The sequence below is a fragment of the Salvelinus namaycush genome, chromosome 38, assembly GCF_016432855.1.
Source record: "Salvelinus namaycush isolate Seneca chromosome 38, SaNama_1.0, whole genome shotgun sequence".
NCBI lineage: Eukaryota > Metazoa > Chordata > Actinopteri > Salmoniformes > Salmonidae > Salvelinus > Salvelinus namaycush.
The window spans coordinates 23,475,846-23,493,179 of NC_052344.1; the positions used below are offsets into that span (position 1 = coordinate 23,475,846).

General features: G+C 46.7%; 1 protein-coding gene across 1 annotated transcript in view; it reads left to right on the forward strand.

Annotated features, from left to right (window-relative positions):
- Positions 1-17,334, forward strand: part of LOC120031925 (plexin-B2-like) — a 58,033-nt gene that overhangs the window by 16,632 nt on the left and 24,067 nt on the right. Inside the window, exons 10-18 of the mRNA XM_038977783.1 lie at positions 3,885-4,041; positions 4,268-4,379; positions 8,510-8,621; positions 9,181-9,282; positions 9,951-10,046; positions 12,650-12,737; positions 13,513-13,676; positions 14,119-14,267; positions 15,858-15,990. Coding sequence (XP_038833711.1) covers positions 3,885-4,041; positions 4,268-4,379; positions 8,510-8,621; positions 9,181-9,282; positions 9,951-10,046; positions 12,650-12,737; positions 13,513-13,676; positions 14,119-14,267; positions 15,858-15,990 — 1,113 coding nt within the window. The remainder of the gene's footprint in view (positions 1-3,884; positions 4,042-4,267; positions 4,380-8,509; positions 8,622-9,180; positions 9,283-9,950; positions 10,047-12,649; positions 12,738-13,512; positions 13,677-14,118; positions 14,268-15,857; positions 15,991-17,334) is intronic.

The window sequence follows — 17,334 nt, forward strand, 5'->3', positions numbered from 1 at the left end:
TAAACCAGATATCAGTCACTTCACTCCATTTCATCTCAATTCTCTCCAGGAACTTGAGTTTTTGTCACATAACCAGTCCTGTGATTTGAAAAATAATTGCATTGAGAGGATTTCCTCAATGGACCTCTTTGTATTCAAGAGGAAGTTTTTTCTCTTGTTTCTCTGTCTCACACACACTCTCTCTCTCTCTCTCTCTCTCTCTCTCTCTCTCTTTTCAATTCAATTCAATTGAAGGGGCTTTATTGGCATGTGTTAACATTGCCAAAGCAAGTGAGGTAGATAATATACAAAAGTGTAATAAACAATATAAATTAACAGTAAACATTACACATACAGAAGTTTCAAAAGAATAAAGACATTACAAATGTCATATTATGTCTATTTACAGTGTTGTAACAATGTACAAATGGTTAAAAACGTCTTATGGCTGCAAGCCCGACGTCGGTACACTTATGACAACAGCCAGCTCAAGTGCAGGGCGCGAAATTCAAAATATATATTTTTTTAAATATTTAACTTTCACACATTAACAAGTCCAATACAGCATATGAAAGGTACACATCTTGTGAATCCAGCCAACATGTCCAATTTTTAAAATGTTTTACAGCGAAAACACCACGTATATTTATGTTAGCTCACCACCAAATACAAAAAAGGACAGACATTTTTCACAGCACAGGTAGCATGCACAAAGCCAACCTAACTAACCAAGAACCAACCAAACTAACCAACAAACAACTTCATCAGATGACAGTCTTATAACATGTTATTCAATAAATCTATGTTTTGTTCGAAAAATGTGCATATTTCAGGTATAAATCATAGTTTACATTGCAGCTACAATCAGAAATTGCACCGAAAGCAGACAGAATAATTACAGACACCAACGCCAAATAACTAAATACTCATCATAAAACATTTCTGAAAAATACATAGTGTACAGCAATTGAAAGACAGGCATCTTGTGATTCCAGACAATATTTCCGATTTATCAAGTGTTTTACAGCGAAAACACAATATAGCGTTATATTAGCTTACCACAATAGCCAAAAACACAAGCAATTTCCCATTAGCAAAAGTAAGCGATCGTAACAAACAAGCAAAAGATATATAATTTTTGACTAACCTTGATTTTCTTCCTCAGATGACAGTCCTATAACATCAGGTTATACATACACTTATGTTTTGTTCGAAAATGTGCATATTTAGAGCTGAAACCAATGGTTACACATTGTGCTAACTTAGCTACTTTTTCCCACTACGTCCGGATTTTTCCTGACACTTTTTCTGACACACATATTCTGACCAAATAGCTATTCATAAACATAACTAAAAAATACATGTTGCATAGGAAATGATAGATCCATTAGTTCTTAATGAAATCGCAGTGTTAGAATTCTAAAAATAACTTCATTACGATATGCAGCTTCGGTATAGCTAGAGTACCCAAACGTTGGGCGCCCACGACTAGTTCACATGTTCGACAGATATATGAAATAGCATCATAAAATGTTTCTTACTTTTGCTGATCTTTCATCAGAATGTTGGACAAGGTGTCCTTTGTCCAGAACAATCGTTATTTGGATTTAGAACGGCAACTTTCCCTCTTGATTTAGCACGCGCACTAGCCAAGTGGCACGGATCTCTCCATCGTCAACAAAGTCAGAGAACGGAACACGGCAAAACTCCCGAAAAAATGTCAATAATCTGATTAAACTATATTGAAAAAACATACTTTACGATGATATGGTCACATGTATCAAATAAAATCCAAGCCGGAGATAGTAGTCGTCCATAACGGCAGCTAAACAGAAGGCAATCCCACTGTCCACCTCGCGCTCCCCAGAGTACCGGAAATGAGGGACACGTCATACAAAGAGCCTGTATTCCACTTCAGACCAAGATAAACACGAAATTTCTTCTCTCACAGCCTCTTGACATCCAGGGGAAGGTCTATGAAGTGCACGTAGACTCTTATGTATCATGCCCATTTATAGGCAGGAAGAAGAACAGAGCCTCGATTTCAGAATTTCCACTTCCTGGTCAGGAAGTTTGTGCCAAATGAGTTCTGTTTGACTCACAGATATAATTCAAACGGTTTTAGAAACTAGAGAGTGTTTTCTATCCAATAGTAATAATAATATGCATATTGTACGAGCAAGAATTGAGTACGAGGCCGTTTGAAATGGGCACCTTTAATCGGAGCTACTCAATACTGCCCCTGCAGCCATAAAAAGTTAAAGTACACAAGGGAAAATAAATAAGCATAAATATGGGTTGTATTTACAATGGTGTTTGTTCTTCACTGGTTGCCCTTTTCTTGTGGCAACAGGTCACACATCTTGCTACTGTGATGGCACACTGTGGAATTTCACCCAGTAGATATGGGAGTTTATCAAAATTGGGTTTGTTTTCGAATTCTTTGTGGATCTGTGTAATCTGAGGGAAATATGTGTCTCTAATATGGTCATACATTGGGCAGGAGGTTAGGACGTGCAGCTCAGTTTCCACCTCATTTTGTGGGCAGTGTTCACATAGCCTGTCTTATCTTGAGAGCCATGTCTGCCTACGGCGGCCTTTCTCAATAGCAAGGCTATGCTCACTGAGTCTGTACATAGTCAAAGCTTTCGTTAAGTTTGGGTGAGTCACCGTGGTCAGGTATTCTGCCACTGTGTACTCTCTGTTTAGGGCCAAATAGCATTCTAGTTTGCTCTGTTTTTTTTGTTAATTCTTTCCAATGTGTCAAGTAATTATCTTTTTGTTTTCTCATGATTTGGTTGGGTCTAATTGTGTTGCTGTCCTGGGGCTCTGTGGGGTCTGTTTGTGAACAGAGCCAGGACCAGCTTGCTTAGGGGACTCCAGGTTCATCTCTCTGTAGGTGATGGCTTTGTTATGAAAGGTTTGGTAATCACTTTCTTTTAGGTGGTTGTAGAATTTAACGGCTCTTTTCTGGATTTTGATAATTAGTGGGTATCGGCCTAATTCTGCTCTGCATGCATTATTTGGTGTTCTACGTTGTACGCGAAGGATATTTTTGCAGAATTCTGCATGCAGAATTTTGGGTGTTTGTCCCATTTTGTGAAATCTTGGTTGGTGAGCGGACCCCAGACCTCACAACCATGAAGGGCAATGGGTTCTATGATTGATTCAAATATTTTTAGCCAGATCCTTAGCCAGATATTTTTAGCCAGATTAGTATGTTGAATTTTATGTTCCTTTTGATGGCATAGAATGCCCTTCTTGCCTTGTCTCTCAGATAGTTCACAGCTTTGTGGAAGTTACCTGTGGCGCTGATGTTTAGGCCAAGGTATGTATAGTTTTTTGTGTGCTCTAGGGCAATAGTGTCTAGATGGAATTTGTATTTGTGGTCCTGGCGACTTGACCTTTTTTGGAACACCATTATTTTTGTCTTACTGAGATTTACTGTCAGGGCCCAGGTCTGGCAGAATCTGTGCAGAATATCTAGGTGCTGCTGTAGGCCCTCCTTGGTTGGTGACAGAAGCACCAGATCATCAGCAAACAGTAGACATTTGACTTCAGATTCTAGTAGGGTGAGGCCGGGTGCTGCAGACTTTTCTAGTGCCCGCGCCAATTCGTTGATATATATGTTGAAGAGGGTGGGGCTTAAGGTGCATCCCTGTCTCACCCCACGGCCCTGTGGGAAGAAATGTGTGTGTTTTTTGCCTATTTTAACCGCACACTTGTTGTTTGTGTACATGGATTTTATAATGTCGTATGTTTTACCCCCAACACCACTTTCCATCAATTTGTATAGCTCTCTCTCTCTCTCGCTCTCTCGCTCTCTTTATTTTACTTTTTTTTTTCATCATTCTTTTTTTGTTCTTTTTTTGTTGTTCTCAAAAACCTGTTTTTCTCCTGTCCAGGTTGAAATCGACATCCCCTCCCTCCCCAAGATCGGCCCTTCTGACATTATCGAGTGCAGGTTTGGTTCGGACACTAGTGAAGCTGAGGTGATGGACCAGAAGGTCACCTGTGCCCTCCCTGACCCTGTGAACATCCCCTCTACACATGACAAGCAGGGTGAGTCCTCCTGAATACTGGTCCTAACCCCGGTCCTTAGCTCCTTGGGTGGTAGATGGGTCTCTATACTGTTTTTAAGCCTGGATATCAGTCTGTTTCTTTAACTAACTAGTCTTTGTCTTGCCAAACAAGGCAACATTGTGTTTTATTCAGTACAGAACCAGTCAGGTGACCAGGCTAACATTTCCTCTCAGATTAATGGACTGTTTTGTCATATTGTGTTCAGACTTTGTGACGATGCAGGTGAAGATCCTGGTCAACCACGGCATCGAGGTGACGTCCAGTGAATACAAGTTCTACAACTGTGCTGCCACTGTCAGGAAGTCAGAGAACACGCCGTAAGTGGCGCCAGTAAAACCCTTTATGGTCACCAACCTTTTCTGAGACAAGATCACTTTCCAAGCCGAGATCTACCACTCAGATATTCTTTAAAAACAGGACTTAATAATGTAAGCCTATGCAACAGTAACCTAATAAAACTGTTGTGTAGGAATTAGGTTTGTGCAGTAGGCCTAATACATTATCACAACATATTGGCTTTATGCCTTCCTGACAATATTGTTCTTTTCAGACCATATTATATTTCAAAACTCGAGCTTTGATGACAAAATAGATCAGTTGTATCATTTGCAAGGCTCAGCTGAGCATAAATTGAAATAATTATATTTTTTATTTTACTGGACTGATGGTCAGTCTCAGCGGAGGGAGAGCGCAGCAGAGGGTCCACCTCTCATAGTCCCTGCTTTCTTCTTTCCTCCGGTGAGACTGACCAGAGAGAGGGGACACCGTCTTCCACCTGATGGCCAAACTCGAGTCGCATCACATTATTTCTGCCTCATGCTCCAATTCATGTTGTTCCTATGACCAGAAAAGTGAAATATTCCTGGATATTAAAATAGACCTGACGAGCTGCTGATAATAAAACAACAGGCCTGTTGAAGCACGGCTACTCAGCACGAGTGGAAGTAGGGAGAAGCACATTTATGTTTTGTAAAAGTGTTGAATAAAAACAATGTTGGACAGTACTGGATTAAAACAGTGTTGACAGTACTGGATTAAAACAGTGTTGACAGTACTGGATTAAAACAGTGTTGACAGTACTGGATTAAAACATTGTTGACAGTACTGGATTAAAACAGTGTTGACCGTACTGGATTAAAACAGTGTTGACAGTTGTAACGGCTGTCTAATTCTTCCTCCTCGGATGAGGAGAAGGAGTAAGGGTCGGACCAAAACGCAGCGTTGTATGCAGACATAATTGATATTTATTAAAGACAAGACGAACACGAAAAACTCTTAAACAAACTACAAAACAATAAACGACGTAGACAGACCTGAACTTGAGAACTTACATAGACACGAAGAACGCACGAACAGGAAAGACTAGCCAAACGAACGAACAAACGAAACAGTCCCGTGTGGTGCAACAGACACAGACACAGGAACAATCACCCACAAACAAACAGTGAGAACAGCCTACCTTAATATGGTTCTCAATCAGAGGAAACGTCAAACACCTGCCTCTAATTGAGAACCATATCAGGCAACACATTTAACCCAACATAGAAACACATAACATAGAATGCCCACCCCAACTCACGCCCTGACCAACTAAACCCATACAAAAACAAGGAAAACAGGTCAGGAACGTGACAGAACCCCCCCCTCAAGGTGCGAACTCCGGGCGCACCACCTAAAGTCTAGGGGAGGGTCTGGGTGGGCATCTGTCCACGGTGGCGGCTACGGCTCCGGACGTGGTCCCCACCCCACCATAGTCAAACCCCGCTTCCGTAGCCTCCTCCAAATGGCCACCCTACAAATTAACCCCACTGGATTAAGGGGCAGCACCGGACTAAGGGGCAACACCGGAATGAGGGGCAACACCGGAATGAGGGGCAGCTCCGGACTGAGGGGCAGCTCCGGACTGAGGGGCAGCTCCGGACTGAGGGGTAGCTCATGGCTGGCTGACGGCTCTGGCTGATCAAGGCTGGCTGACGGCTCTGGCTGCTCATGGCTGGCTGACGGCTCTGGCTGGTCATGGCTGGCTGACGGTTCTGGCTGCTCATGGCTGGCTGACGGCTCTGGCTGCTCATGGCTGGCTGACGGCTCTGGCTGCTCATGGCTGGCTGACGGCTCTGGCTGCTCATGGCTGGCTGACGGCTCTGGCTGCTCATGGCTGGCGGAAGGCTCTGGCTGCTCCTGTCTGGCGGAAGGCTCTGGCTGCTCCTGTCTGGCGGAAGTCTCTAGCGGCTCCTGTCTGGCGGAAGGCTCTAGTGGCTCCTGTCTGGCGGAAGGCTCTAGCGGCTCCTGTCTGGCGGACGGCTCTAGCGGCTCCTGTCTGGCAGATGGCTCTGAAGGCTCAGGACAGACGGGCGGCTTTGAAGGCTCAGTACAGACGGGCGGCTTTGCAGGCTCAGTACAGACGGGCGGCTTTGAAGGCTCAGTACAGACGGGCAGTTCAGGCGCCGCTGGGCAGACGGCAGACTCTGGCCGGCTGAGGCGCACTGTCTGTCCCGAGCCGTCAGAGCTGCCCGTCTTTCCCGAGCCGTCAGAGCTGCCCGTCTGTCCCGAGCCGTCAGAGCTGCCCGTCTGTCCCGAGCCGTCAGAGCTGCCCGTCTGTCCCGAGCCGCTAGAGCCGTCCGCCAGTCAGGAGCAGCCAGAGCCGTCCGCCAGACAGGAGCAGCCAGAGCCGTCCGCCAGACAGGAGCAGCCAGAGCCGTCCGCCAGACAGGAGCAGCCAGAGCCGTCCGCCAGACAGGAGCAGCCAGAGCCGTCCGCCAGACAGTAGCAGCCAGAGCCGTCCGCCAGACAGGATCAGCCAGAGCCGTCCGCCAGACAGGATCAGCCAGAGCCGTCCGCCAGACAAGATCAGCCAGAGCCGTCCGCCAGACAGGATCAGCCAGAGCCGCCAATCAGCCAGGATCTGCCAGAGCCGCCAGTCAGCCAGGATCTGCCAGAGCCGCCAGTCAGCCAGGATCTGCCAGAGCCGCCAGTCAGCCAGGATCTGCCAGAGCCGCCAATCAGCCAGGATCTGCCAGAGCCGCCAGTCAGCCAGGATCTGCCAGAGCCACCAAAGCGGGTATTAACTATGGTGGAGTGGGGGCCACGTCCCGCACCCGAGCCGCCGCCGTAGGAAGGCCCACCCGGACCCTCCCCTTCTGTGTCAGGTTTTGCGGCCGGAGTCCGCACCTTTGGGGGGGGGGGGGGGTACTGTCACGCCCTGGCCTTAGTTATTTATTTTCTGTAATATTTTGGTTAGGTCAGGGTGTGACAGGGGGGATGTTTGTGTTTTTGTCTTGTCTTGGGTGGTTGTAGTGTCTAGGGTGTTTTGTTAGAGTGTATGGGTTTGTGTTGAGTGTAGGTGTCTAGGTATGTCTATGGTTGCCTGAATGGTTCTCAATCAGAGACAGCTGTCATTCATTGTCTCTGATTGGGAGCCATATTTAAGGCAGCCATAGGCATTGGGCTGTTGTGGGTAATTGTCTATGTTTAACGTTTGTAGATTGTGTATGCACTAACGTTTGTAGCTTCACGGTCGTTTGTTGTTTTGTAAAAGTGTTTGTTTTCGTGTTTCGTCTTCTGAAAATAAAAGAAGATGTATTTCTCTCACGCTGCGCCTTGGTCCACTCTTCTGCCTCATTACGACGATCGTGACAACAGTACTGGATTAAAACAGTGTTGACAGTACTGGATAAAAACATTGTTGACAGTACTGGATTAAAACAGTGTTGACAGTACTGGATTAAAACAGTGTTGACAGTACTGGATTAAAACAGTGTTGACAGTACTGGATTAAAACAGTGTTGACAGTACTGGATTAAAACATTGTTGACAGTACTGGATTAAAACAGTGTTGACAGTACTGGATAAAAACATTGTTGACAGTACTGGATTAAAACAGTGTTGACAGTACTAGATAAAAACTTAAACATGAACTCACTCATAAAAACAGCAGCTGTTTGCTGTATTTTTTGACGGTCTTTCTCTGGTCTGGGTTTTCTAAGGTATCAAATCTCACCTAGGCTAGTATTAAACTTTGCTGTGGGGTTGTGGAAGCTGTAGGGGTGTGATTTTGAGCTATTCGATTGGCCAGCACAGTAGCCGCACTTGATTTAGCTTTCCTGGTCCAATGGGGAGGCAGAGTTCCGTTCAGACAAATGAAATGGTTGGAATACTTTGCCTACCCGGCGTGCAGGACTTCTGAATCAAGTGTAAGACGAATAAAATAAATAGGAGTGGAAGGCTTTATCGTTGGCTTTACAGAAATGTTTGATGATCGACTAGGAATGCCTTGAAGATGGACCCGTAGGTGATCTGCTTTATGGAGACTACCCGTTAATGACGCTTTTCTGACAGTTATTCTCAGTGCTCTGTTCACTCATTTTACACTGAACACCTTTGAGGATCTCTGTGCTCATTGGCTATATAAACTCTGATTCCTTATCTCCTATTGGTTGTTTGTCCCCAGGTGTATAGCATGTGTGACCAGTGAGTGGCAGTGCCAGTGGAATGCCCAGGACCACACCTGCAGTGACATAGATGATGCTGTAGACGGAGCTCACATCGTCAAAGCCCAACACGTAGGAGGAAGCCCTGTCTCAGTGAACTACACAGTTTGGCTCAATCTCCTTTTGTCTTTCCACAATTCCTTGTGTCCTCTCTCCCCGCCTCCTCAAGAAGAAGGTCCAATACTTTTTGAGAAGCAGGCCAGAAGAGAGGATGTGAGGAAGTGAAGGAAGATGAATTGATAAAGAGCTATTGTCTCTGAGCCAGCTTGTATCTGTTACCGACTTTCTGCCTTATAGGTGGCAACTGGCAAGCTCTGCCTGTCTGTCTGTCTGCCTGTCTGTCTGTCTGCCTGTATGTCTGTCTGCCTGTCTGTCTGTCTGCCTGTATGTCTGCCTGCCTGTATGTCTGCCTGTATGTCTGCCTGCCTGTATGTCTGCCTGCCTGTATGTCTGCCTGCCTGTATGTCTGCCTGCCTGTATGTCTGTCTGCCTATATGTCTGCCTGCCTGTATGTCTGCCTGCCTGTATGTCTGCCTGCCTATATGTCTGCCTGCCTGTATGTCTGCCTGCCTGTCTGTCTGTCTGCCTATATGTCTGTCTGATTAAACCAGCTACCTTCTGTTCCCTCCAGGCTGATAGCTGTCCTCAGTTTGAAAACCCAGACCCTCATCTCATCCCTGTAGGCTACCGCATCCCCATCAGCTTCCAAGGGAAGAACCTGGACATTTACAAGGTGAGATACAGTGGTTCTTCCTTTTAAAAGTTTTGAGCTTATGCCACGAGTCCGTTAGTGGTAGATGGTGGCATAGATGGTGCCATAGAATTCTGTGGATTCCCGCAAGCTGTGCTGCAGTATGACGCAACTTTTAAAGGAAGAACCACTGTAGACACAGCTCTTAGGCTTGCATCCCAAATTACACCCTATTACCTCAGTGCACTACTTAGGGAATAGGGTGCCATTTGGGTTCACTGTAGGGAATAGGGTTCCATTACAGCTGTTGTGGTTTTGCCTGACTGACTCCTACGCATTCTAATATACATGCTCTCTTGTCCTGTGTGTCTCTGTCTGTCCTGTGTGTCTCTGTCTGTCCCGTGTGTCTCTCTCTGTCTGTCCTGTGTGTCTCTGTCTGTCCTGTGTGTCTCTCTCTGTCTGTCCTGTGTGTCTCTCTCTGTCTGTCTGTCCTGTGTGTCTCTCTCTGTGTCTCATCCTGACTCTCTCTTGTCCTGTGTCTCTGTTTCTCGCTCTTGTACTGTGTGTCTCTGTATGTCTCTCTCGTCCTGTGTCTCTTTGTCTCGTCCTGACTCTCTCTTGTCCTGTGTCTCTGTCTCTTGCTCTTGTCCTGTGTGTCTCTGTATGTCTCTCTTGTCCTGTGTCTGTCTGTTTTGTCCGTATTTCTCCAGGATCACATGTTTAAGATTGGTACGGAGCTCATGAAACACACGGAGGAAGAGTTCACCTTTAATGAGGGGTTAAAGTTCAACTTCAAGGGTTATGAGGTCAGTAATATCCACCTCTAGTTGAGACAACACAGGTTTTACATCCCAGCGCCCCACATGAGCAGTACAAGTCTTTTCCCTCAGTCCCAAAGACATTCACCTCCAGCCTCCAGCCAGTACTCCAACTCTTTCTGTCTCTGTCTCTCCACCCATCTGTTTTCATACTGAGTTGGAGAGGCTGCCAATATGGAGTTAAAAGCTATGTTGTGTGCGTGTTGGATTGTGTGTGCATGTGTGCATGTCAGTGTTTTCCTTAGGAAAATGTGGTGCCGGATATTTGACAGGAAGTATTATAATTTAAGACGTTTGAGAAATTTCCCGGGCCCATATGCATTGGGTGGTAACCTGATTAGGGCGTCCACCCACGGTGCTCAGAATGACAGAAATAACATTTACATTATGGTAATTCATCTTAACAGAACATGCAACTCAAGCATGCAACGATGCTCACGTGGAGATGATAGAATAACTGTCCACACTGACTTTTCCTCAGCCAACAAGACGAGTTAAGAACAGCAGAATCACCAGCCTGTCAATCTAATATCCCCCATAATAGAACAGTTGACCTATTGGTCAGCTTGTGATTCTGTGGGAGAAAGAAACAGCCTGTTCCAAACAGACTCTGGGACAGTTGTGGGACGATAGATCCCCAATTCATACAACCAGGAGTCCTAGATTACATAGAAATATATACACTGCTCAAAAAAATAAAGGGAACACTTAAACAACACAATGTAACTCCAAGTCAATCACACTTCTGTGAAATCAAACTGTCCACTTAGGAAGCAACACTGATTGACAATAAATTGCACATGCTGTTGTGCAAATGGAATAGACAACAGGTGGAAATTATAGGCAATTAGCAAGACACCCCCAATAAAGGAGTGGTTCTGCAGGTGGTGACCACAGACCACTTCTCAGTTCCTATGCTTCCTGGCTGATGTTTTGGTCACTTTGAATGCTGGCGGTGCTTTCACTCTAGTGGTAGCATGAGACAGAGTCTACAACCCACACAAGTGGCTCAGGTAGTGCAGCTCATCCAGGATGGCACATCAATGCGAGCTGTGGCAAGAAGGTTTGCTGTGTCTGTCAGCGTAGTGTCCAGAGCATGGAGGCGCTACCAGGAGACAGGCCAGTACATCAGGAGACGTGGAGGAGGCCGTAGGAGGGCAACAACCCAGCAGCAGGACCGCTACCTCCGCCTTTGTGCAAGGAGGAGCAGAAGGAGCACTGCCAGAGCCCTGCAAAATGACCTCCAGCAGGCCACAAATGTGCATGTGTCTGCTCAAACGGTCAGAAACAGACTCCATGAGGGTGGTATGAGGGCCCGACGTCCACAGGTGGGGGTTGTGCTTACAGCCCAACACCGTGCAGGACATTTGGCATTTGCCAGAGAACACCAAGATTGGCAAATTCGCCACTGGCGCCCTGTGCTCTTCACAGATGAAAGCCTGTTCACACTGAGCACATGTGACAGACGTGACAGAGTCTGGAGACGCCGTGGAGAACGTTCTGCTGCCTGCAACATCCTCCAGCATGACCGGTTTGGCGGTGGGTCAGTCATGGTGTGGGTGGCATTTCTTTGGGGGGCCGCACAGCCCTCCATGTGCTCGCCAGAGGTAGCCTGGCTGCCATTAGGTACCGAGATGAGATCCTCAGACCCCTTGTGAGACCATATGCTGGTGCGGTTGGCCCTGGGTTCCTCCTACTGGCCCGCCACTGGCCCGCCCGTTCCCCAGACCTGAATCCAATTGAGCACATCTGGGACATCATGTCTCGCTCCATCCACCAACGCCACGTTGCACCACAGACTGTCCAGGAGTTGGCGGATGCTTTAGTCCAGGTCTGGGAGGAGATCCCTCAGGAGACCATCCGCCACCTCATCAGGAGCATGCCCAGGCGTTGTAGGGAGGTCATACAGGCACGTGGAGGCCACACACACTACTGAGCCTCATTTTGACTTGTTTTAAGGACATTACATCAAAGTTGGATCAGCCTGTAGTGTTGTTTTCCACTTTAATTTTGAGTGTGACTCCAAATCCAGACCTCCATGGGTTGATACATTTGATTTCCATTGATCATTTTTGTGTGATTTTGTTGTCAGCACATTCAACTATGTAAAGAAAAAAGTATTTAATCAGAATATTTCATTCATTCAGATCTAGGATGTGTTATTTTAGTGTTCCCTTTATTTTTTTGAGCAGTGTATTTTAAAAGCAATGAGTCTGATCTAACAGATCAGAATGTTGAACTTGTGATGTTGAGAAACAGGTTTTTCTTCCCAGTAGGCTAGGTGAGGTGGTTCGTCCCATAATGTTTTTCTTCCCAGTAGGCTAGGTGAGGTGGTTCGTCCCATAATGCAGTTAGTGGGAAAACACTTCTTCTCCCGGACAGTTTTATTCATCGCTTTTCCTTTTTTTTAAATCGTCCAAAAGCCAGCTATCACCAGCTATCAGAAACCCTGGTGTGTGTGTGTATGTGTGTGTGTGTGGGGGGGGTCCTGTGTGAGCGAAAGAAAGAGCCAGCAAGTGTGTTTTGACATGTCTCTGGCCCTCAGTAACTCAGATGTCAGTTTTCTCTGTTGTGTATATCCTGTGTGTTAGTTTGCCTACGACAAGGAGCAGGAGGTCAATGTGTCCTTCCACATCAAAGACAGAGACTCAGAGAAGAAGATTGACAGCACTCTGACTGGTGAGTCAGACCGTCTGACACACTGGAGTTGATGCAGCACTGCTGTTCAATGCACTGTTCTAACAACTGTCTGAATACAACCAGGATTATTCTGCTCACACTGTTGATCCATTTCAACTCTTTCACCTTAATGGACCTGCGTTGGATAACCCGAGTATTGGACATGTTTAATATTCAGCCATTATTATTATTCAATCAGTTTTTGGGACAAAGGTCAAGCTTATTTGAATAAGATGTGAACCCTGTACAGACTGGTGGGTTATTGGTATGGAGTTGTTGTTTGATCTCTTTCCCCTCCTTGCCCCCCCTGCTTCTCTCCCCTCCCACTCTCCGCCTCCTCCTCTCTCCATTCTACCTTCTTCTCTGACTCTATCCTCCTCTGTCCCATTCTACCCTCCTCTCTCCCCCTCCTCCTCTGTCCCATTCTACCCTCCTCTCTCCCCCTCCTCCTCTCTCCCTTTCTACCCTCTCCGCTCTCCCCCTCCTCCTCTCTCCATTCTACCTCCTCCTCCTCTCTCCCATTCTACCCTCTCCTCTCACTCTATCCTCCTCTCCCCCTCCTCCTCTCTCCCCCTCCTCCTCTCTCCATTCTACCTCCTCCTCCTCTCTCCCATTCTACCCTCTCCTCTCACTCTATCCTCCTCTCCCCCTCCTCCTCCTCTCTCTTCCATTCTACCCTCCTCTCCCCCTCCTCCTCCTCTCTCTTCCATTCTACCCTCTCCTCTCTCCCTTCCTCCCCTTCCTCTACTCTCCCTCCTCCCCCTCCATCTCTTAGTGGTGCTGTATAACTGTTCTCTGGGTCGTGAGGACTGCAGCCTGTGTAAGAACGCCGACCCCAAATACAGCTGTGTGTGGTGTGCCAACATGAGGTCCTGTGTGTACAGAGAATTGTGCGGGTCCCAGGAACCAGCGCAGTGCCCCGACCCCAAGATCACTGACGTGAGAACAGTCTCTCTCTCTGATTATCACTAGAGGTGTTCTCCTCTGTCTGGTCACAACTGTATGGTCTGGTGCACTCTTCCTTCCTGTCTTCTTCCCTTTAGCTGTCACTGTCCTACTCTTCTCTTACACATGCTGTCCTCCTCAACTTTCTCTCTCCTCTCCCTTCTCTCCCCTTCTCTCTCCCCTTCTCTCTCTCTCTCCCCCTTCTCTCTCTCCCCTCTCTCTCCCGCCTCTCTCTCTCTCCCGCCTCTCTCTCTCTCCCACCTCTCTCTCTCTCCCACCTCTCTCTCTCTCCCCCCTCTCTCTCTCTCCCGCCTCTCTCTCTCTCCCGCCTCTCTCTCATCCCTCTCTCTCATCCCTCTCTCATCCCTCTCTCTCATCCCTCTCTCTCATCCCTCCCCCTCTCTCTCATCCCTCCCCCTCTCTCTCTTCCCCCCAGATCATCCCTAGTTTTGGGCCTCTGAACGGTGGGATAATGGTGACCATTAAAGGGTCTAACCTGGGCATAAAGGAGGAGGACATTAAGAAGGTGACGGTGGCTGGAGTGGACTGTGTTCACCAGGGGGACAGATATTCTGTCTCCACCAGGTATAGTGATAGTGGGGGGGCAGAGTCACATCCCTGTAATCACTGCCGGTCTGCTCATTAGGCAGGATTAGGCGTCTGCCTATGGCGGCAGATTGATGAGGACGGCATTTTCTGTTCTAAATTGCCCAAGACCCACCTCCAACAACAACACATAAAACCTCACCCCACTTTGTCAAAGCCAGGTTCGCAAAATATTTATCTTGTCCATTCCCACCGGCCTCTCCAGAGTGCTGTTGGAGAGATGCATATCTCTGAAGCTCCACCAACGTTCAGTTAGAAAATGAATCTAACATAAATCATTTAGCAGATATAGGATATGGTAGAAAGAGTATATGGCCTTTTTTGTAGCCTTCAGGCTGGAGATAAAATGTATGACTGTGACAGCGTCTAGGTGGTAGGTGTAGGAGTCAGGTGCAGGAGAGCAGGGATGTCTGAGAAGCGTGTATATTTAATAAGAAAGTCCACCAACACAGGAATGGCACAATCAAAAGGTACAACGCACTCGACCACAGAGAACCCGTGCAAAACGCACGGAGGAACAAACAAAGTACCGACACTCATATACTTCAGAACCCGTGAAAACAAATAACGGTAATACCGAACCGAGCACCTCACAATAAAAGACTAATCCCGCACAAACCTAGGCAGGCAACAGGCTACCATTATACACACAGAAATGAACGCAAATGAAACCAGGTGTGAAAGAACCAAAGACAAAACAAACAGAAAAGGAAAAAGGGATCGGTGACGCCGACCGGCGAGCGCCACCCGAACAGGGAGAGGAGCCACCTTCGGTGGAAGTCGTGACAATGACAATGTAATGAGACGGACACTTTTTCCATCATGCAGGTTTCTCCAATCAAATAGCCTAACCTAAATGGAAACCAATCAAATAAAAAATCAGCTGTGATGTTAACAAACAACATATCCTAAAAACAAGACAGGTCAAAGTAAAATGGACAATATGGAATGGACAAAGAGAAAGTAAAATGGACAATCCCAGCTGTTGTCCAGGAGTTTCATCCCATTGTCATGATCAGTGGTTTCAAGTTTGTATCCGTCAATTTTTGACAAGATCGTGCAAAGCTGTCATCAAGGCAAAGGGTGGCTACTTTTTAAGAATCTCAAATATATAAAATATATTTTGATTTGTTTCACATTTTTTGGTTACTACATGATTCCATATGTGTTATTTGATGGTGTTGTCTTCACTATTATTCTACAATGAAGAAAACAATACAAATAAAACCCTTGAATGAGTGCAGTAGGTGTCCAAACTATTGACTGCTACTGTACGTGTTATCAACTTTAATTCACAACCGAAAATTTACCTGATTTCAAAGTCTAGAAAATACTTATTTTCAACATCATTTTGCTTACTTGGGACTATTCTAGGTTTGTGAAGGGGGGGGTGGCATTTTTTGGTCTCGCTAGAACGGCAAGGACCGGCCCTGCCTGTAATGTACTTTTATGTCCAGTGAATAACATATTTCATTAAACACAACATTTCGATGTACAGTATGTCTGCTTGTGTGTGTGGTGGAGTAACCGGGCCTTTATCTTACCCCAGCTGTTCTGTGTCTTCTCCAGTGTTGTGTGTGAGATCGGTCCGGTCCGGCCTCCTGCTTCAGTGGACCTCCCAGGTCCCATCAAGCAGGGGGTAGTGGAGGTGGAGGTGGAGGGGGGCAGGAGAGGACGTTCAGAGGTCCTCTTCACCTATAGGGTAGGTTTCATACAGTTACAGGGCCATTCTTTACCCCAACATGAATCCTAACTGTTGTAAGAGTCGACCCCACACTGGAGGAGTGATCTGACGTTTCATACTGTACATGGCTCTTAGTGTGTTAAAGCTCTGCTCAGTGCTCATACACCCACTATGTTAGTCTCTCTCTGCTGGTTTTACATCTTCACGTTCATCAATGTTCTTAGAAGATGCTCTTAGAATTCAGAATAGCATCTGTTGAAAGGAAACAGAATTTAACGGGGATTTACTCAAGAACAGGATTTACTCAAAAACACATCTATACTGTGAGCCTATTTTACTTCATGGTAAATATTTACACTCATTTATTTTGGGGTTCATATTTTCTTGTTTGTTTGTTTCTGCCAAAATAACAATGTCCCCATGAGAATGTACTGAGCTTGAAAAGCTATTTTTCTTTATTATAGATTTGATCAAAGGTTCAGATTTTCTAGGGAACATAACATTATTTTGCTCTCTCGCTCTCGTTTGCTCTATCGCTCTCGTTTGCTCTCTCGCTCTCGTTTGCTCTCTCTCGCTCTCGTTTGCGCTCTCTCGCTCTCGTGCGCTCTCTCGCTCTCGTGCGCTCTCTCGCTCTCGTGCGCTCTCTCGCTCTCGTTTGCTCTCTCGCTCTCGTTTGCTCTCTCGCTCTCGTTTGCTCTCTCTCGCTCTCGTTTGCTCTCTCTCGCTCTCGTTTGCTCTCTCGCTCTCGTTTGCTCTCTCGCTCTCGTTTGCTCTCTCGCTCTCGTTTGCTCTCTCTCGCTCTCTCTCGCTCTCGTTTGCTCTCTCTCGCTCTCGTTTGCTCTCTCGCTCTCTCGTTTGCTCTCTCGCTCTCTCGTTTGCTCTCTCGCTCTCTCGTTTGCTCTCTCGCTCTCTCGTTTGCTCTCTCGCTCTCTCGTTTGCTCTCTCGCTCTCTCGTTTGCTTTCTCGCTCTCTCGTTTGCTCTCTCGCTCTCTCGTTTGCTCTCTCGCTCTCTCGTTTGCTCTCTCGCTCTCTCGTTTGCTCTCTCGCTCTCGTTTGCTCTCTCGCTCTCGTTTGCTCTCTCGCTCTCGTTTGCTCTCTCGCTCTCGTTTGCTCTCTCTCGCTCTCGTTTGCTCTCTCTCGCTCTCGTTTGCTCTCTCGCTCTCGTTTGCTCTCTCGCTCTCTCGTTTAATCTCTCGCTCTCTCGTTTGCTCTCTCGCTCTCTCGTTTGCTCTCTCGCTCTCTCGTTTGCTCTCTCGCTCTCTCGTTTGCTCTCTCGCTCTCTCGTTTGCTCTCTCGCTCTCTCGTTTGCTCTCTCGCTCTCTCGTTTGCTCTCTCGCTCTCTCGTTTGCTCTCTCGCTCTCT